Source organism: Lissotriton vulgaris, chromosome 5 (assembly GCF_964263255.1).
Source record: "Lissotriton vulgaris chromosome 5, aLisVul1.2, whole genome shotgun sequence".
Classification (NCBI taxonomy): Eukaryota; Metazoa; Chordata; class Amphibia; order Caudata; family Salamandridae; genus Lissotriton; species Lissotriton vulgaris.
Genome location: NC_141693.1, coordinates 1,368,899,946 through 1,368,921,523, shown reverse-complemented (window position 1 = coordinate 1,368,921,523; position 21,578 = coordinate 1,368,899,946). Strand labels below are relative to the sequence as shown.

Here is a 21,578-nt window from a genome sequence, read left to right as displayed (position 1 = left end):
GGCGACTTCAGCGGTACCGGTCCAAGCCTGAAGATCGTGAGGAGCTTCGTGAGGAAATACTGGAGGAGGGCCCCCACTTCATCGACCCCTTTATGTCGACTGTGGACCGAAGGTCTTTACTGCGAGGCTTCCCCTTTCCGAGGGGAACGTCACTTACAACGCATTTATTACAACGCACTACCATTACAACGCAACCATTACAACGCAAACCATTACAACGCATTGCGCTGGGGGGGCGCTCTAGGATAGGGAATATATTTAATTTACTATCCAACACCTTCCCTACTATCCACGGGGACTGGAGTTGGAATAGTAAATTAAATAAATCACTATCCAGCGCTTAAGAGCACTATGCGTTGTAGTGGTATGCGATGTAAAAAACGCGTTGTAACAGCAGGCGTTGTAATAGCCTGCGTTGTAACGACACCAATCCCTTTCCGACGGCTACAAAGGACTGCTGCTCTGACTGTCGCCCTGTCTTGGACCCGTTTGTGAAGATTTGTAAGGCGAGACGATAGATGGTCTTCTGATGGCATGACAGACATTTTGGTTAAGTACAAGTGGGTCGCTCCCACAACTTTGTTTGGTTTCTTGGCTTTCTTTGATTTGGTTTTTGCAACAACCAAAGCCGAGGGGCTCGTATATTTGCGAGTATATCGTGTTGATAACCCCTTGAAGTTTGAAGCTAGATTAGTGAGCTGAAAGATGCCTGGTCTTAGCAAATTTATGAAATGTTTTTGTTGTAGTTGTAGAAGGGATTCCTGATTGGAGGATTCGTGTCCGATACCTCGGATTGGAACTCCAACTTATGAGCTCTATTCAAAGCATGGCGTGAGTACAATTACGCATAATGAAATATGGATCCGCTATACTAGGAAAGATGGTGTCTTACGATGGCCCCAACATGGTAGTTTCGAATCAGAGGTTTTAGATAACCTAGAAGTTGCGCTATTTAGGAAGAAAGCCTGGTCGGCGATGTTTGACTCTTTCCGCCTCTGGCGTAAGGAAGCCAAACAGCGAGAAATTAAGCAAGCGAAGAAAGATAGGAAAGAGAAGAATATATCGATTATGCAAGCTGCTAGGCAGTTTAAAGAAGATGAAGAAGATTGTGCGATTGAGGTGTCAGATAGACTGCATTGCATGGCCATTGACAAATGTTATCCGGATTTGCCACCTCTTCTTTCGAATGCGACAAATGACTCTGAAAAGGATCCTTTGATATCGCATTTGTTGAGATTACCACCCCCTTATGTGCAGAGTGCTACAGCACCTCCGCAACCCCCAATTGTTCAACCCCCTAGTGTTGTTCAGCCGCCAGCTGCTATTCCACAGTTGGTTCTTTCTCCATTGGCGCAGCCTTCTCTAGCGCCGCCAGCTTTGTTACCAGTCTTGCCTCAAACTCCTTTGCCTTCTTCTCCTGTGCCTTTGACTCCTTTTTCTACTGATCGTGTGTCTTTCTCTCCTCAAAACACTTTGTATTCTGTTCTTATGTCAAATTCTTCTCCTTCTGCTCGGAAACGGATGTCTGAGACTAATGTTAGTCTTTTGTCTCCATTCTTTGGGTCACTGAATATGACCCCGGTTTCGGAACGTAAGCAGAGTCGTAGTCAGCTTCCTGGTCCCGAAGAGCGGACAGTGTTGGATCTCTTGGCTCGTAGATGGGTTTTGAATGCTTCTAGGTATGATTTACAAGCAGTTATGGATGTTTTCTTGCAGTGGGATCCGCCTAAGCAAAGGTATGTTTTTAATGCGATGTGTACTTTCCTTCGTGAAGAATGGGAAAATAACGAGTTGGGTCTTATCCTGCAGGAAGTGCTTGATGTTCAGTCTGAATTTGCTAAAGGGACGATAGTGTGTCCCGATGTTGAGGAAGCTTCTTGCGTTTAGGTGTAAACTTCCTTCTCAGTCGTTGTTTGAACCTGATCCTTCTGTTAGGAGGAAAGTGAAGCAGTATCCTATGAGAGAAGTTCCCCCAGTATGGCGTGAAGCGGTAGCTGGAGGTGTGAATAATAATCCCCCAGCTGTTCCGGCGCATTTTCAGCGTGTATGGGTACATGTCCCTTGGAAGAGAGCAGAGATCTTGGCCCTTAAGCAGACCTTGCCTGATCCCCATAAGAATCCTGCTGGTTACTATAAGGAGTTGTCCCAAACAGTTGATGCGTGTGTTATGAATCTAGCTGACATAGATATGTTGTTGGGTAATGTAGTTCCTCAAACCTTTGTGGGCGAAGATCCATCATAGAATCACGCACAAGAGTTAGGAGATACGTGGGTTAACATTGTTGCTGCAGATGGACGACAGGTAGGAGGTGCCAAACCTGAGCCTTTAGTTGCAGAATTACCTGGTAGGATTATTAATCTAATGAAAACTTTGATGCCTCCTATGCAAGTGAATTAGGACAAGTTAGCAGCATGCAAACAGAAGAAAGCTGAGAGTGTGTCAGATTTCTTCACTAGGTTTGAAGAAACATTCATCGATCACAGTGGTCAGGACATGAGTACAGAAGGTGGCCAACGATTGTTTGTGGATAAGTTTGTTTTTAATTTGCTTCCCGAACTTTGTAATAAGTTCATGGGCTGTTTCTTCTTCTGCCCAGATATTGGCTACTGCACAATACTACGAGAATAGAGATAAAGAAGAGAAGGATAAAGCAGAAAAGAAGACTAAAGAATTAAAGACAAAGGTTCTTTTACAGCAGGCGTATCCGCCTCGCTCGAATCAGCGTCAGCAACCTTCCCAGTTTCAGCAGCCCCCACAGTTCCAGAGATTGTTGCAGAAGCCTGAGTCTTTTCCTCCGCGACTTCCGCTAGGTCCTAATCAGTGTGCTTATTGTAGGGAAGAGGGTCACTTCAAGAATAGTTGTCCGGTTTTGCTACAACGTGCAAATGGTGTGTCTGGTCAGAGAGGCCGTGGTGGTTTTCAACAAGCATCTAGGGGTAGAGGACGTGGTACGTTTTCTCAGAACGAACGTCCCTTTCCCCCTCAGGATTCTGTGAATTATTTTGATCAACAGAACGTTCCGTCTGTTCAGTCTGCTCAGTACTACACGGATGACTATTATGTTGAAGGTGAGAGTACTGGCTTTAATGACAGCTAGGACAGCCATGGACAAAGAGAGGGAGTAGTGTCAGTTCCAGTAGACCAGAGTGGACCTTACGTTGAAGTAATTACATCAGGTGTGTCAGAACCTTTTCTTTTGGATACTGGTGCGGCTAAGAGTTCTATCATGCACTCTAAACTCCCTGGCGCACCTTTGTCTGGCTTGACGAATGTCTCGGTAGGATTTTCTGGTGCCCCAGTTCGTAATCCGGTTTCTAGTCCTTTGTCTCTTTCTATTGGTCCTTGTGAATTGGAAGCACCCCTTATTTTAACAACAGGTTGTGGTGAGAATCTGTTGGGTTTGGATTTGTTGAAAAGATTGTATGCGACATTACATTGTTCTCCTTCAGGAGTACATCTTACGTTGGGTAAGAGAGTGATCACTCAGATGTATTTGTCTAAAGATCGGCTTCCACTGGAATTGCGTTCGTTCCTGATACTTTGTGGGCTACAGGTCCGAATGATGTTGGCCTTTTGCAGATTCCACCCTATGTTGTTACTCTCAAGTTGAATGCTAAGCTACCTCGCATTCCCCAATATAAGATCTCTAGTGATGGTGAGAGAGCTCTTTTAGCGATTATCTATGATTTGGTTGAGAAAGATGTGATTGAAGAAACGAGAGGTAATGTGTGTAACAGTCCTGTTCTGCCTGTCCTTAAGCGTACTGACTCTTCTCAGCCACCTGTGTATCGGTTTGTGATTGACCTTCGAGAGGTCAACAAAATTGTTGTGCCACAGTTTCCTGCTGTTCCGGACATTACTGCCTTATTGACTATGATCCCTGCTTCGGCTGCTTGGTTTTCTGTTATAGATCTGAAGAATGCTTTCTTTAGTATTCCAATTGCCCTAAGAAAGCAGAGATATTTTTGGCTTCTCTTTAGGAGGTCGAAGCTTCCGGTTTAAGCGCACTCCTCAAGGTTATTGTGAGAGTCCCTCCATCTATAGTCAGGCTTTAAAAACTCAGCTGGATGCTTTTGTTTTACCTCCTGGTGCGACTCTGATCCAGTACGTGGATGATTTGTTGGTCGCTGCTGATGATGAAGAGATTTGTAAAGCAGCAACGCTTTCTTTGTTGCGACATTTGTCTGACCTTCACCATAAAGTGTCGTCTTCGAAGTTGCAGTATTGCCGCCAAGAAGTGACCTACTTAGGTCATCTCTTGTCGAAGGAGGAAAGACGATTGACCCCAGAGCATATTCAAGCGATTGCTCAAATGACTGTGCCATCCACACAAAGAGAGGTGCGTGCGTTTTTGGGTATCACCTCGTATTGTAGGCAGTGGATTCCGAATTTTTCCCTATTGGCGAAACCTTTGTTGGCACTTACCCTTAAGGATACACCTAATCCTATTCCTTGGTCTGACGAATGTCAGAAGAGTTTTTCTGAGTTGCGTGATGCATTGTGTTCTGCTCCGGTGTTGGGTACTCCCGACTACAGTAAGCCTTTTACACTCTACGTACACGAGAGAGAGAGTTGTGCATTGTCAGTATTGACACAGCAATTCGGGGACAAGGAGCGCCCATGTGCGTATTTCTCGTCTACTTTAGATCCGGTAGCTAGAGCGTTGCAGAGTTGTTTGAGGGCTACAGCGGCAGCGGCTGTTTCTATCCGACAGTCTGCTGGTTTGGTATTGGATAATACGTTGATTGTGATGGTCCCACATGCAGTGAATACCTTACTGAATAAAACTAGAACTCAGCACCTTACTAGTGCACGTTTGTCAGGGTATGAGTTGACGCTTTTGGCTAGTCATGTGCACATTAAGCGGTACAACACGTTGAATCCAGCTACAATGTTGCCGATTTCTGTAGAGACAGATGTTCAGGAACAGCATGATTGTTTTCTTCTGACAGAGGAGGAAACAAAGGGTAGAATTGATTTGAAAGATACTCCTCTTGAGAAACCAGATGGTACCCTATGGGTAGATGGTTCATGCTTTAAGCTTACGAATGGCGATACGACTGCAGCGTATGCGGTTACGACTTTGCACATGATTGTTGAAACTGCACGTATTGCACAGAATTCAGCTCAAGCAGCAGAGTTGATTGCACTGACGAGAGCGTGTGTATTGTCGAAAGGTAAGAGAGTGAATGTGTATACTGATAGCCAGTATGCATTTGGTGTTGCCCATAGTTTCGGACGTTTGTGGAAGGAAAGAGGTTTTATTACCTCTCATGGTACGTAAATTCAGCATGGACAATTGGTGAATGAACTTCTTGAGTCACTTACTTTGCCAACACAAGTTGCGATTGTGAAATGCAGTGCACATAGGAAGGTTACGGATGATGTTGGTCGTGGTAATGCGTTTGCGGATGAAGTAGCGAGAGAAACGGTGAAAGATGTGACGAGTCGAATGTATGTTGCAGGCCCTGCTAGATGGGTTATGGCAGGAGGAATGTGTGAAGACATGATAGAAAGTGTGAAATCGATTCAGGCAGAAGCTACTGAGAAAGAATTTGGTTAAAAACTGTATCATTTGTTTGATGCATAATCCTGGCAAGGGAACCCCAACTCCAGCTGGTCATTTTGCTCCTCCAACGTATCCATTTGAGGTGTTGCAGTTGGATTTTATTCACATGGAGAGATGCAACAACCTAAAGTATGTCATTGTGGTTGTTTGTGCCTATTCCCGATGGGTAGAGGCCTACCCCCTAAAAGATAATACTGCTATATTTACAGCCAAGGTTTTGCTAAAGGAATATTTCCCTAGATTTGGTTTGCCGAGGATGGTATGGAGTGATAACGGAAGTGAATGGATGGTATGGAGTGATAATGGAAGTGAATTTGTGGTCCAGATTATGAAGAAAGTGTGTGCGGGTTTGGGAATCAAACAGAAATTTAATGCTGCGAATCACCCCCAGTCAGTTGGTTTGGTCAAATGCTACAATGGCACTCTTAAGCTTAAATTGGCCAAGATACAAGCAAGCACTGGTCTTACATGGCACGATGCTTTGCCTTTGACACTTTTGTCAAACAAAGACGACAGCACATTCTAGTTTGGGACTAAGCCCACATGAGATTGTTTTTGGTCGCCCGGCAAACGTTTGGGGTGTGCCGAGGCTGAATGAGTATAGCGACATCGAGTATTCTATGTTGGTTGATTACTTACATGACTTGACTGCTAAATTGCGTATTCTTCACCAACAGGTGCACGATACCTTACCTTCAGCTTCTGTGGATCCAGGACATTCAATACAACCTGGTGACTGGACGTTAGTGAGGAATTTCCAGAGGACAAAGAATCTGGAACCGAGATGGGTAGGACCATTCCAGGTTCTACTTGCAACAAAGACTGCTGTTAAAGTGTTTGACAAAAAAAACTGGGTGCATGCCACCCAGTGCAAGAGGATTCCTTTGCCCTTACCATATGATCAGTGGGTGAGGGAAGGAATTGCAGATTCAGAAACTGAAAAGGTCCCCAATTTTGTGCCTTTTAGTGATGCATGTTTGACATGGACTCAGTCGGAACATGCGGATGACGAAGTTCTACAAGAAGCTGTGCCTCCTCAACTGAAGCTTGATACTACCCAACCAGAGTTGCTTTTTAAGGATCAGACGGTGTCTGGTAAAGAGCGCTACAATCTGAGATCTAACATGGACAAATAAAGTTAAGCTTTTTTTGGGAACTATACTCTTTCAGACAAGAAACTTTTTACTTCTATTTTTCTTTTTTGAGCTACCATCCGAGCTCAGCTGTAGGGTCGCGGTATAAAGACTTAAGGTTGTGAGCCGTGTGGACTTAAGGTCAGCGGTTCTGGTTTGTTCTAGGGCGTTCCCTGGGCTTACAGACTTGAGCGAAAAGAAACAACTGCCGCGAACAGCACGGTTAGAGGATGGAGTTTTTTGTAACTGAGAGAGTTGTTGATAAAATGAATTTTAAGATGAGATTATGTACATTGATGAGTGGCAAATGTTTTATAATAGTGTGTTCTTTTATGTTTTTAAGTATCACATTAGCTTTTGTGGGTTGGATTATTCATGCTACTCCATTGAATTCTGCACCTACGTCCCAACCTATGCTTTCTTTTTCTACTGTTTCTTCGCACCAATTTTACACGTTGCCTGAACTTGAACAGATAAGGAGATCGGAATTTGTTAACAATTCTTTTATACAGCTGTTGCATCAGCATCAGTTGGTAGTAAATACCACTGATTGCTGGGTTTGTGGTCTTATGCCTCATACCACAGATAGAGGTATGCCTTATTTGGTTTTGCCTTTTTCTTTCAATGGGTCTGTATGGGCTTATCAGACTATGTTTATCTATGCGAATGAGGTATATTGTTTACGTTCCCTGAAAGACAATCCGGGTAATAGTGCCTTGATAAAGGGAATAGTAGATATGATCCGAGATATTGATGCATATAATGCTATCCCTAAGGATGAGGTGCAGGCTTACGTTGGTTGGAACGTGACAGGGTATAGTACTAGTCTGATAGAGAAAGAGAGGCGAAAAAGGTCTCCTCCGATTTGGATTGTACCACATCAAGGCCACTTTTGTTTGCAAGGTAGTGGTCGAAATCCGAGAGCTCAGTTAGGTAAGAGTGTGTGTGCTCACACCTATGTTTATTCATCCCAGACTTCTCCTCCGTTCATGCCAGCTAATGGCACGTATTTTGTTTGTCATGACAGAGCCTACACATGGATACCACCTGATTTTTCGGGAACTTGTTACTTGGCATTTTTGCTTCCCCCTACGTATACTGCTACTCCAGACTATCATAGGACAAGATATGGTAGAGGTGTCTTTGATCAGGAAGATACCGCAGCACAGGAAGTAGGAGACTTTTTCAAGGGTTTCCTACCGTTTTGGGGTCCTATGGCCAATAGCAGGAATATACGACACCTTACGAGAGTGGTTGAGGCCACTATCAATGAGACTGCAGGTGCCCTTAGTAATGTCACTGCTGAGCTTCAAGCGGATCGTCTTATGACGTTACAAAACCGTATGGTTTTAGACATTATACTTGCAGATAGAGGAGGAATATGCAAATTGATCCAATCTAGTTGTGTTTTCATACCAGACAATGCCCCTACGGTATACCAGGCCATTTCTAGACTGCATAAGGTCTCGAGTCTATTCATGTGGACGAAGGAGACTGGTCATTGACGGTTTGGTTTTGGGGACTACTGTCCAGATGGGGATGGAAGATTCTGATATTCTTTGGTATGGTTTTAGCTATTCTCTTCTCTTGTTGTCTTTGCATCCAGTGTTCTCCCCCCATTTGTAGTCTTTGTGCTACCTTGTGTGTGTGGAGACCTGTCTCGAGAGAAGTAGAGAATAGTAGGATAATGCTCCAGCAACATCTTGATGATCTGATGAATATTGATATAGACCTAGATTCAGATTAACGTGAGTTTGGGTTATTGCCTACGTAATGGCAAAAGGAGGGTCTGAGGTTCTGTGAAATTCTGACTTGTCTCGTGAGGTCATGGTTCCGTTACGATTTTGGTGATGTCGAACCGTATTTAGTGAGTACGGCTAAAATGGAGTAAATTTGTCACGTTAGCTAGCGAGTTCATTACGTATTCAAAGACTTCGTTTTCGAGCATGGGTTCCATTTTGTTTGTGACTCCATTTTGTGTTGCCATCACGTGGGCCCGTGGAGGTAACCGAACGAACGAAATTGCATGAGCTTCGCTGTTCATACACTTATTAACTAGGCCTTTTCTTGACTTTAAGGTGCATTGTAAGAAACTGGCCCCTCCATCTGAAACTGACCTCGCTAAGCCAATTTCCTTGGTTGATTGTTGTCTGAGATTGCGAACTAAGGTTCAGGACATCGTTAACTTTTAGGTTCCTTACACATGCTTTATCTTGCTCGTTATCTATCATTGTTTCCATTCCTATGCTCTTTCAATACATGCATTGTGCTTTCAATTATGGGTTTGTCCGGCTTGTGAAGATTGGATTTGGGACATTCCTAATAATTAACTTGTGGGTTGGATCAATGTAAACTGAGAGTTTTTGCTATGTGATACTTTGTTTGAGAATGTACCTTATTGGTTAGAATTTTGCGCAATGGGTGTGTACTCGTATTGTGAATTTTGGGATAAAAAGGGATGTTTTGCCTTACAAAAATCGAACAGTTTCTTGAGTTGTACACCGTGTTGTATTGCTGAGATTACTGTTACTAGCTGCAGCTAATAAATTTGGTCTCTGACTCCACCCAGAAGTATTCCGTGTCTCTGTATACCAAGACAGGGGAATCCGAAGACTTTGGGCGTGTCCCTGGCGCCGCTGGGTTTAGAAACCCGGTTCTTCAGGGACTGGTTTCATATTTGCTTTTCCTGTCCTAAATTATTAGGCTACTGGTCAAGGATCTTCCAGTGGATTACCAGGCAACCTAATCAAAACCTAGATCCCCATCCCTTGGTTATTTTGTATGGAATTTCTCACTTAAACTTATCTGTGCACAAAAACAATTTGTTTTTATTGCCTCACTGGTAGCCAAATACATTATCTTACAAAATTGAAGATTACCGGATCCACCTCATGTTCCACAAGGGATAGCCAAAATGAGACAAACTAAAGAAAGGGAAGAATTATATTCCCCTATTATAAGGGAACCCAAAAATGTACACACATTTAGGGAAAAGACTACCTTTTTTAAGGGACTGCAGCGAAAAGGGGATACATAGATCCATATATGTCAATATTAGCAATGAAGGCTGGATCATAGGCTAGTACATTTGGGCATCCATGAATTATTGCTGCATATTACTATTTATTGTGCTAGAAGTATTGATTATTAAGAACTCATTTATTTTTATATGCTGGGTCTGATGATTATTGGAATAAATAAAAATATAAAATGCTACAACTAAGTTGATGATATCCAGAAAACGTTCAATTTGAAAAAATTTAATGAGAGCCACTGATTAATGGATGAAAGAGACCCACCTTAAACTCAACACACAGAAAACTGAGATTCTAATATTCGAAGTTTGGAAAAGCTATGATCCACCATAAATCTGGTGTAATAAACGGGAAGCACCACCAAAAACTGCAAATGATGCACGATAACTAGGAATGATCATGGATTAAGCCCTTTCTTTTACAAAATCTATATTCTATCCTATGCGGATCCTCCAGTGTATTTTGCTGCATTTAAAATTCTCACAGTAGATCCAGGAACTACTTACCCCTTCATATCAAGACTGGTAGCATATGACCCAGAATGCAGCACCAACACAACTGCTACATTTGAACCTATAAAACACATCTCTCTTATACTGAAGTCCTTAACTGCCTCCTGATTGCAAGAACAAGTTTGACAATATTCTACATCACACACAAGGCAATTAACAGAAAAGGGCAAGTTTTCCTACAGATGAAGCTGAAGAAATACTCAGAAAAAGACATTATGGTCCCGATTAGCACCCAATTTATCATACCACTCTAAAAGAAAAAATAATAATCAGTAGTACATCCTTTCTGTCCAACACACTTAATTATGGGAGTCACTTGTGGAAAAAATATAAGCCACAGAAATCACCCAGGATTGAAAAGGATGATAAACACCTGGCTTTTCCCTACATTAATCTACCTGAAATAACAGACATCTATTACTCTACGACCTCATGAGCAATATAAGAACTAAAGAATCAGTGGTCCCTGGTAATTTGGAGGAGTGGTGAGGCAGGCACACACACTCACTTCCACCTTATCCACAAGCACACACACACCCATCCATTGATACGCGCGCACACACGTGCAGATGGTTGCACCCATCCATTCACAAGCACTCACGGACGCACATACACCCATCCATTCATAAGCAGACGAGCATACATTAACTCACACTCATCCATTTTCAAACAACATTATTTAATTATTAAAACTTTAGGGAAGGTACATGGTAGGTGGAAAGGAGCACTCATTCAACCAATGTTTAAAAAGGGAAATATTTACGACTCAAAAATGATAGCCTCTTAAACCTAACTGATGTTGGGTCAAAGGTATTCCTTAAAACCATTTTCGATGAGATGCAGAGATAAATTGATGCTAAATATTTAATTCCAGTACAAAAGAAGGGTTCGAAAAAAAGACACTGGAAGTATATTGAAACCTCTACTGCTGTTTTGTAGATTTTCAGTTGGTGTTGACATGGTTAATTAGGAATTACTGTGGGATTCATTTATAGAGGCAGAAATACCAGGAGGAATATAGGCAATTCTCAAAGAGGAAATTGGGCTCAGAAGGAAGTTATTCTAGAAACCCATTCTACAAGACAAATTCTCATTAGAAATGGCGTACTCCGGGATGTATATTGACCTGACATTATTTGCCCTGTATATTATGGATTTACCTTCGACATTATGGAATTCCTACTCTTTTTTGCATAAGATTTGTGGGAAGCATGTGTCTTGTCTTCCTTATGCTTACTATTTAGTATTTTTCGATATAACTGAAGTAGGTTTACAAAGAAAACTGGACGTCTTTGTTAAATATTGTGAAAAAGAACTTTGATACATCTGGAAAAGACAAAAAACATGATATTCGAATGTAGGAAGAAAATGTTTCACTGGTTTTAAGGGTGAAATAAGTAACTTCCTATGAATGTATAGGAATTATATTTATTTCAAATTTGAACTAGAAGATTCATGTAGATTTAGTGGAACCGAAGGCTCTCTCAACTATAGCGGGGTTATGTAAGTTTAGTATGGAGGCCCGTCCCTGGTTTCCGTGTTGGATGCTTTTAAAGCCATGGTGCAATATGAATGTGTATATGGTACAGAGTTACTGAGTGAGCATCATAGATAAATATTTCTAAGGAATAGAGTTACTGCTTATGAGTGAGCATCATAGTTGGACTTATGTTGGAGACTGTTCTATAAAAATACTATTAATCATGTCTAAATCTTCCATGATTCAAGCAATTTGAATGGAAACAAGATCAGTTTCTTGGTATTTTGATTCAATAAAGTTGATGGTGAACTTTCTGAATCATTTACTATTAGCTGATCAGGACAAACTTAGCAATCTGAGGAGGGCTGCAAGACCAAGAGAGCAGATAAAAATGATAATGGATCAGCTTCACTTGGACTCCCCCACCTTGGATGTCCCAGTGAAGTTTTTGTCAGTGGACTTAAACCTGTAAATTTAAATGTTGTCACTGAACAAAGATTTGCAAAATATACGTTTAAAGAGTACAGTGTAGTATTTAATAGAATCCCGAGACAATAGAATGACATTTCCGTACATTTCTATCCTCCAGGACCAAATTATGTGTCATGGAATTTAAAAATGTTGAATTTGTTTTAATCCTCTGATTGCATGGCCTTAGTCATCAAATGAGATAGGGAAACTTAGGGGTAGGCGGTACTCGCAGAGTTTCACTCTGTGCAATTCCGTGGAGTCACAGAAAAACTCTGTGAGATTCAATGGAATTCCGTCAATGGGCAGAAAATATGGAGCTCGCCCTGCTCACTCTACAATTTAACGGAGATAGCAAGAGCAGCACTGAAAATCTGCGTGAACTGCACCATCCATAATGCAAGAGCGCGCTGCCATCCGAGTTGATTTTGCTGTTAGTCGAATAGAAAATATGCTCAAGCAGCAGCAAATCTACTCAAATTGCCGGCCTCTTACCACGACCGCTCGCGAATGCCAGCAACTTCCTGTGTTAGAAAATCACTAGGAGATGCCAAATTTCGCACATGCTTGCAGCTCTCAATATTCTGGAACCTCGTGGGCGGGAAATGCTGCCACATAGCGATTTGCATAATTTGCCTAGAACGCCACGTTACTCTGAGTAACGTGAGTGGCCAAAATTCCACCAATTTTGCAGTAAGAACAGAACGTTCCACCCACCCCTAATTCAGGGTAACTGTGGATGTGCTATAAATATGAAGTGTCCTTGTGTACATATTTTGGATTGTAAATTTTATTCAGGAGGGAGACCCAAGATGTTACCGATTTTAATCAAGTATGGTATAACCTCTCATCAACAATGATTGTTTTTCTTCTGTAGGCATTCTCTTAATGTGATAAGAGCTATTGGAAAGAGTTTAAAGTTTGCAACGAGTGCATTTTACACACTCTATGTAATTCTTCTTGTAATTTACCTTGATTGTGTTTGATGCATTATTAAGTATGTGCTTCATTTAATAATGGACAAGAGTCCAAATACACAGAATTTGTGACTGACTGACACCCATGCATTGACAAACACACACATGGGCATGCTACTCACATTCACCACCCATTCAAAAGCACAAGCATACAAACACTTGTACTCATCCAGTCGCAGCACATATGCAAATACACAAACATTCATATTTATACACGCACCCAAGCATTCAATACGGCACTAACTAGGCTACAGAGGTGAAGGGAGGACCAGCAGGTAATAAGCAGCACAATTGCTCAGGAAGGACATGGAGACTTCAGGGGAAAGGCAAAAAGACCCTGCCACATCTTCCTAATGGTTGACAATTTTATGGGTCAAATAAAGAAAGGAGGAACTTCCCTAATTCGTCACAGAGTGGGATTGGGTTAGTTAGATTTGCTGATCAGGAAAGGGAGGTGTGAGGGGTCAATGAAAGACAGTCATTTCTGGGCACTTCAGACCTAAAACATGAAGCACCTAGGGCTGACTCTATCAGTGATGCTCTCCCGCGTCTGCTGGTACAGCTGTGAGACCTTCAGACTGGTAAACCCTGGCTCAGACAGGCAGATGCGTGCTTATTAGCACATGTAAAGCACCTGGCTGTCTCACCTTGATATGGCTGACCTTTGCTCACCCTAACAGCCATAATGCTTTGGAAAGGGGACAGAGCCCCAGTGCCCGTAATGACAGACCACCACTGCATAGAATCCTATTAGTAAGTTAAAAAATACCTAACACCCACAACTGATTCTAAATTACATCCCACAAGCTTCCAACAGACAAGGGGAATGGGCTTTTATGAACTTCATTCTCAATGTAAACACCAATCAAAGCAGAAACAATTGAAAAAAAACTCCTCTCACACAACAATAGGCACATGACATTTAAATCATTCTTGCATATGTTTACATCTACCATGAAAAACATGCAGAAGATATAAAATGTACATGGATGTTTCTTACTATATCATTATTTGCTTTCCAATTAAACACATTTTTATACTACAGATTTAAACATTCATACTCATCAAAGTAAATGCGACTTTATATAGTTCATCATGACAAATTCTCTGTTTATAAAGCTTTATCGAGCAACAGAAAAGGTAGTGACCCATACATGTTGTTATAAAAACAAAACAGTATAACATATCATCAATATTGGATGTACCTAAACAGAAATGTTTACAAATCAGGTATATTAGGAACAAAATACATATAAACTTCAATTAATATAAATAAAGCCTTTTACATTTTCCGTTTTTCTAGGGGGAAGGAAAAAAACGGGAGGGAGAGCCTAAATGTACGCGAAAACCATACATTAAGATAGAGATGAATAGTATATTAACAGACATATCTAATTACTAATCTATATAGTTTGTTAGAGAATGTTAGAGAATTTATGGCGGTTTTACACTGTCTGAAATGTGCACACTGTGCTTGAATCTTTTTTGGGACTATTATTAAGAAACAATTGTTAGGGGCAACCAGAATAAAGAACTGTTGACATATGGCAAGACAACCAAACAGCAAAACAATCTTATCTTCATATGCATGACAATGTTACTAATAGTGTGAAGCATCGCATAAATCAAGTACATGAAATTAGCCTCACCTATGAAACCTAAACAATTTTGCAATAATCTCTGTGAGACAAATATTTGCATAACACTAACTAACTGCAAAATATATACTTGGGCAATCACTAAAAATGGCCTTGCATAGAGAAGCGTACTACCTGCATAAAAAAGAAAGCGCTTCAGAATCTTGTCAAGGTTAGTAAGCATGATATAAATACCCATACGATACCATACCATATCATGCAATACCATATTTGCATGGGCGCTTTCTTCTTTAAAGTATAGTATCTTGTGCTGAAATAGAAGGTTTCCGAAACAGTCATGTTTGCTCTAATGGCTAAAATGCAATGCTGCCTAGCCAGAATAACCTGTTCATAAAAGTGAAGCGGTAACATATGAGACTTACAAGGTAAAATATCTTTGTATCGGTTCTTCTTTATATTCTCCGGTCTCTCTGCTACCTTCGTGGTAAAGATTCTCCCAGTCTTGTGTTTTGCTGATTGCCTTTTCAGCTTCTATGAGAAAAAAAGTAAATAATACTAGGATGTATTTTGATATTGTCCTGGCACATTTTTGTAGAGCAAGAATATAGAAACTACACCACAACATATTTACCATATACCGATAGTAAGCTTTACAGTCCAGAAAAATAATTGAGGTATGCTGAACTGACAGACCATGTAAGCCACTTACAGCCAGATTCATGAAGCTAATTTGCGATCGCAATTGCTGCGAATTCGCAATTGCGATCGCAAATTGAGTAAAAGCTATTCATGAAAGTGAAAATCGCAAAAGTGCGTAATCGCTAAATAAAAATTGCGAATTCGCAAATAAAATCGCAGAATCCTGAAACCTGCTAATTTGCGATTCGGAAATAGCGAGAAACCAATGATTCTGCGAATACATTTGCGAAGTCGCTAAATAATCACGATTGGCATTCAAGAAAATTCACAGATTGCGAAAAACACGAAAATCACTATTAGCGACGCGCAGTTTAAGGAGAACTCAAACCAGGTGGTAACCAGCAAAAAAAAGAAAATTAAAAAAATTTAAAGTTAACTGCATACAGGTGCTGGCCTGACCAAACACACTTAAGGACATGCAGCTGGAGACTGTGGACTCTCACAATGCCAGGACTCTACATGGTGGTCAGGCGGCGTAGGCTGCAGCGAGCAGCACAGAACAGGCGTAGGATCCAGGAGCTGATATTCCGGCAGCGGGTCTCCCTTCTGGGCCAAACCAGGGAGCAAATCTATGCAAGGTACCGGCTAAGTGGCCCAATGATCATTAAGCTGATCCAGGACCTAGACTCCCTGCTGCAGCATCCAACAAGGAGAACCAATGCCGTCCCCACCCATGTACAGGTATTGTGCAGCCTGCGCCTACTGGCTTCCGGAAGCTTCCAGGGGATAGTTGCTGTCGCTGGGGGCATATCCCAGCCCACCATGTCCCGCTGCCTCAGTAGTTTTCTGGATGCAATGCTGACCAGGCTACACCACTACATTTCATTCCCAACCACCCAGCAGGACTTAAATGACACCAAGCTGAAATTCTACAACATTGTACATTTTCCGCATGTAATTGGATGCATTGACTGTACCCATATCCACATCTGCCCATCAGCACAAACGGAATACATGCACCGCAACTGCAAATCCTACCACTCCCTCAATATCCAGATGGTGTGCAACGCCAAGAATATCATCACGGACATAGTGGCACAATATCCCGGCAGCACACATGACTCCTTCATCTTCCGGCACAACGGCATTCAGACACGACTGGTAAGGGGAGACTTTGGCGAAGGACACCTACTGGGTAAGTACACATGTCCCCATATACTATACTTTCATCATGTATCTGCGCAGAATAGGCACTCACCCTGTGCTCATTACCCGCAGGTGACAGCGCCTACGGTCTACGTGAGTACCTCCTCACCCCATACCTCAACCCAGCCACACCGCAGCAACGGCGTTACAATGCTGCACACATACGGACAAGAAATTGCATAGAGAGGACATTTGGCCTTTTGAAGAGCCATTTCCGCATACTGCACAAGACTGGTGGGGCCATCAAATACACACCTGAGGTCTGCTGCCGCATCGTGGCCGTGTGTGCAATACTTCACAACATTGCTACCAAGCGCAGGATACCAGTGGAGATATCTGGCAGTGAGTCTGAAGGTGACAACCGGCCACCTCCACATGTATGTCATGCACGCGGACAAGATCCTGCTGAAGGACACAGGCGCCGCAACCACATCACTACGAACGGTTTCTAGTGCACACATTCCACTATCACAACACTGCACCCATGCATGACAAAAGTAATAATGACATGAGTGTGTATCAAGTTTGAACATTCATCTTTATTGTTAAATCACAATAAATTGGCCTTTAAGTATTAAATTGTCTGATAGAGAGAGTATTGCTCCATACTTCCCCATGCTGGGGTAGGGGGTTTGCAGGGGTTGACTGCATGGCCTCCCTCTGAGTGTTAGAGTCCTCACGGACGGTGACGACGAGGCGCCCCAAGTCGTCTCTCCGCATCCTGAGGGACGGTGTTGGCCCTACTTCCTGATGTTGGCCTGCTGCTGCGGCGACGTGCAGGCAACGGTGGTAAGGAGGCGCTGCTGTTGGTTGACGCAGCCTCACTTGCGTCGTCAGCCCTCTCTGCTTCTTCCTGGGCAGTGGCCTGTCTGCCGAGCACAGCTGCGGTGAGTAGGTCGAGTGACCTGGCCACATCCTGGCAACACTGCACCATCTGGGCCTGCATGGCAAGTGACCTTCGTGCCAGCTGAGATGTAGCATTGCCAACTACATGATTTGACCTAGTGTAGGTCGATAGGCGGGCCAGTAGTTGGCAGTGGCGTCAACGGGTCATGTCCTGCTGGGATACAAGCAGCTGGTTGTTTTCTCGCACTGCTGCGGTCATCTGGGCAATGTGTTGGCCGTTTGCCTGCATCTGTGCGAGCATTGCTGCCATGTGGCGCGCCTGTGTGCGATGCACCGACAGCATGCGGCGTTCGATGGCCAGGCCTGGGTCGGGTGTTTCAAGTGCCCTGGCAGTGCCTGCTGGGCCCTGGCGCTGCTGGCGCCTCAGTGCGCTGGTCTCTGACCTGGCACCAGGTGTGCGCCTCGTCTGCCTCTGAGGCGCTGGGAGTGGAGCCTTTACCACTGCTGTGGCTGTTTGCTGTGGGGTTGGCTGCACTGCTGTGGCTGCAGGGGTTGCCCTGTCAGCACGGGGTGGTGGTGGTGTTGGTGGTGGTGGGTGCACTGCTGTGGCTGCAGGGGGGGCCCTGTCGGCACAGGGTGGTGGTGGTGTTGGTGGTGGTGGGAGCACTGCTGGTGGCTGTGATGTGCCGGCTTGTTGGGAGGATTGGCCCTCACCCTCAGTGTCCTCCTGGCTCTCAGCGATGTGCAGCGCCTCGCTGTCCGTGCTGGCTTGATCACCTGCACCTGTAATGTGAAAGGGTGCATGATTAAAGTTATGTATCTTGCGCAGGCAATGTTGATACATGCATGCACCCTTGCTTTCCCTGACTGGCTTTTGGTTTGACTTTGCATTGAGTGCTCTGGCAGTGTTGGGCTAACTGCGGGTAAATGATTACACTACAACTTCCACAATGCAATTGGGCTTTTTCGGTGAGCATGGTCTGCATTGTTGGGGATGTCATGTTGCTAGCTCAGGACTAAGGGCATTGTTAGGGGACTGGGTCGCAGTCGGATGGCACTTACCTTCAGTTTGTTGTTGGCTGGGTCGAGATGAGTCCAGCTGAAGGACCCCCACGCAGGCTGCTGGCGCAATGGTGTCCTCAATCAGGTCCTCCAATGGGGTGTTAGGTGTGGCTACAGGTTCCGCTCCACCGGTGGCCAGTTGCTCCCCAAGCCTCACAGCAATCCGCTCCTTGGAACGTCCTCTCAGGTCGTACCAGCGCTTTTTTATGTCATCAATGGAGCGCTGGGTCACACCGACAGAATTTACCTTTGCGCCGATGCGCTGCCAGATCCTGCCCTTCTCGGGCTCTGGCACCCTCCGGGAGTCTTTTCCAAAGAGCCTTGCATAGTCCTTGCAGACCCCCTCAATTAGGTGCTCCAATTCGGCTTCAAAAAAATTTCGTTTCCTCTTCCTCTCCTGCCCACTGCTCCCTGCTGCATCCTGGGACATCTTTGGACACTTTCTTTCAGGCTGGGGTGCTGCAGAGTGTTGGTTTTGGTGCTCCTCAGTTTCCTGCTGCCACTCCCTGGCTCTGTGTTCTGTTTGTGGGTGTGGTGAGCCTACTTCCTGGTTGTGATGTCATCAGTGGGCTCGAAATGCGACTTCCCGTTTTTCGCAGTTAGCAAGATCGCAATTTGCGATATCGCAATTTGCGATATCGCAATTTCGGCATAGGAAATTGCCGATTCTGCGATTATTTTGCGATTGCGGCAAGATCGCAATCGCCAATTGCGATTCGCTTTTTTTCCTCGCATTTGTACATGAATACCATTCTGTGATTCTCAAAATGTGATTCGCAAATTTTCGCAATTTGCTAATCGCAGAATGGTAGCTTCATGTATCTGGCTGTAAGAGAGATTCTTCCAGAGAAAAACACAAATGTATTTCCAGTCACTGGCATGCATATGTTTAGAGTACTCATAATAAAAGATTAATTTCATTCCATTGTGGTTGGGTCCTCTTATTGTTCTTTCATCTGAGAGAATACATATCTCAAATTGTATAGGATGAACTTGATTAATTAAAGAAAAAGTAGACTCCAAAAGTTGATTGACAAGTAGTATAATCTAACTTACGCCAAAAATGAAATGAGAAAACTAAGAAGCATTTTTTTCATGCTCAAGTTACAAATCATCATCAGTATTGCTCTTCCAGAATTTAACTGTTAATTGTAAATAAAAATAATTGTTTACAATTATCAATGATTTAATGTGATTCTCGAGAGTCCAACTTTGTTTCCCAATGCTTTTGAGAAGAATGAGCTACAAACACCAATACTATCAGGGAAAGTATTGCTGAGGAATTGCTCCTCCTATCCACCAGCCTCCCGCTAGATAAGTTCATACTGTTCTACAGAATTACTTTGATTTAATCAGTCAGCCACTTTATATAAGCATTAGTCTGGTTCTCGTCTGGATCATATTCCTGTGGGATTTCTTCACTTGTGAAAGCTATATAGCCTCTCTTAGATATTACGAACTCCTCCTTATTCTCCTATAATGTTTCAGGTTTTTTTAAGACTAGTATGATCCTCGCCCTCTTGAGGAAACCCACCCTGAATCCTTCCCATAGTATCAATCATCAACCAATCTCTTTTCTTCCTGTTATGAGTAAGATCCTTGAAACCTAGTGGCAAGTCATCTACGATGAGCAAATGGAGTCAGCAGTTTCAATGCCTTGACCATATTAGTTCTTTCTGTGGCTTTTACACAGTCAAGCGTACTCTTCCTTTACTCTAATTTCTTCAAACTTGCATTAGAGGCACTGTCTCTAACAGATCTCAGAGAAAAGCACTTGGTCCTTCTCTTTCTTCATTGAGTAGGATAACTTGTGGAGTTTCATATGTTTCCCTCCTGACTCCTTATATGTTTACTCTCAATGTCAGACCAGTTAGGACTCTCATTTGCTCACATGATTTCAGATTTCTACCTTTGAGTGTAACACTCAACTAATAATCAATGATCAATCCCTTAGGCGATCTCTCCCTTCAGCGCTGTCTATATTAAGTGACAGCGCTGGCTGATATTGAATACTGATGAAACAGAGACCTTGATTACTTTAGGGAATCCTAATCTTTGACATCCATATAATGGCCTCTTGATTTTGGACCCTGTCCAAAGTTATCCAAATCGGTGAAATGTCAAGGGGTAAAAATCAACTCCCTCCAAATGGATTGTCAAGTTGCTCCTGTTGCGTCCTCTTGGGATCACTGACATAATATCGAGGGACATAATATCGACTAGCAAAAATATCGGCGAAAAATTATCGACAGACAGAATATCGACTTTGTATCTACAAACAGGTAAGTACAAAAATATCGAATAAAAATATCGTTTACAAAAATATAGTTTGTAAAAATATCGACTTTATTAAAAACAATGTTAAATTAAATTAATATTAACAATTGATTACTAAAATATACTTAAAAATACTTAAATTACCTTATAATAATTAAATACTTAATTAAAGTTATAAAAAAAGTTTTACAATCATATTTGTTAAAACATATATATATATATAGTAACATAATATAATTAAAAAATATATAATATTATTACCGTAGGATAGCGGAAGTGTAAAAATTACTATTCCCACTCCAGAGAGTGCAACAGTAGATAAGGCGTTGGATAGCGTAGAGGTAATAATTACTATTACCACTCCAGGGAGTGCAACAGTAGGAAAAGCGTTGGATAGCGTAGGGTTACAAATTAATATTCCCACTCCATAGAGTGCAACAGTAGAGAAAGGGTTGGATAGTGTAGGGGTAAAAATCACTATTCCCACTCCAGAGATTGCAACAGTAGAGAAAGGGTTGGATAGCGTAGGGGTAAAAATTACTATTCCCACTCCAGAGAGTGCAACAGTAGGGAAAGCGTTGGATAGCGTAGGGGTAAAAATTACTATTCCCTCTCCAGAGAGTGCAACAGTAGGGAAAGCATTGGATAGCATAGGGGTAAAAATTACTATTCCCACTCCAGAGAGTGCAACAGTAAGGAAAGCGTTGGATAGCGTAGGGGTAAAAATTACTATTCCCTCTCCAGAGAGTGCAACAGTAGGAAAAGCGTTGGATAG

At 42.7% G+C, this 21,578-nt stretch overlaps 1 protein-coding gene across 2 annotated transcripts in view; it reads right to left on the bottom strand.

Annotated features, from left to right (window-relative positions):
- The window catches only part of PTPN22 (protein tyrosine phosphatase non-receptor type 22), a 605,270-nt gene that overhangs the window by 385,935 nt on the left and 197,757 nt on the right, over window positions 1–21,578 (bottom strand). For both annotated transcript variants that reach the window (XM_086923320.1, XM_086923319.1), the window contains exon 2: window positions 15,196–15,304. In XM_086923320.1, coding sequence (XP_086779446.1) covers window positions 15,196–15,304 — 109 coding nt within the window. The remainder of the gene's footprint in view (window positions 1–15,195; window positions 15,305–21,578) is intronic.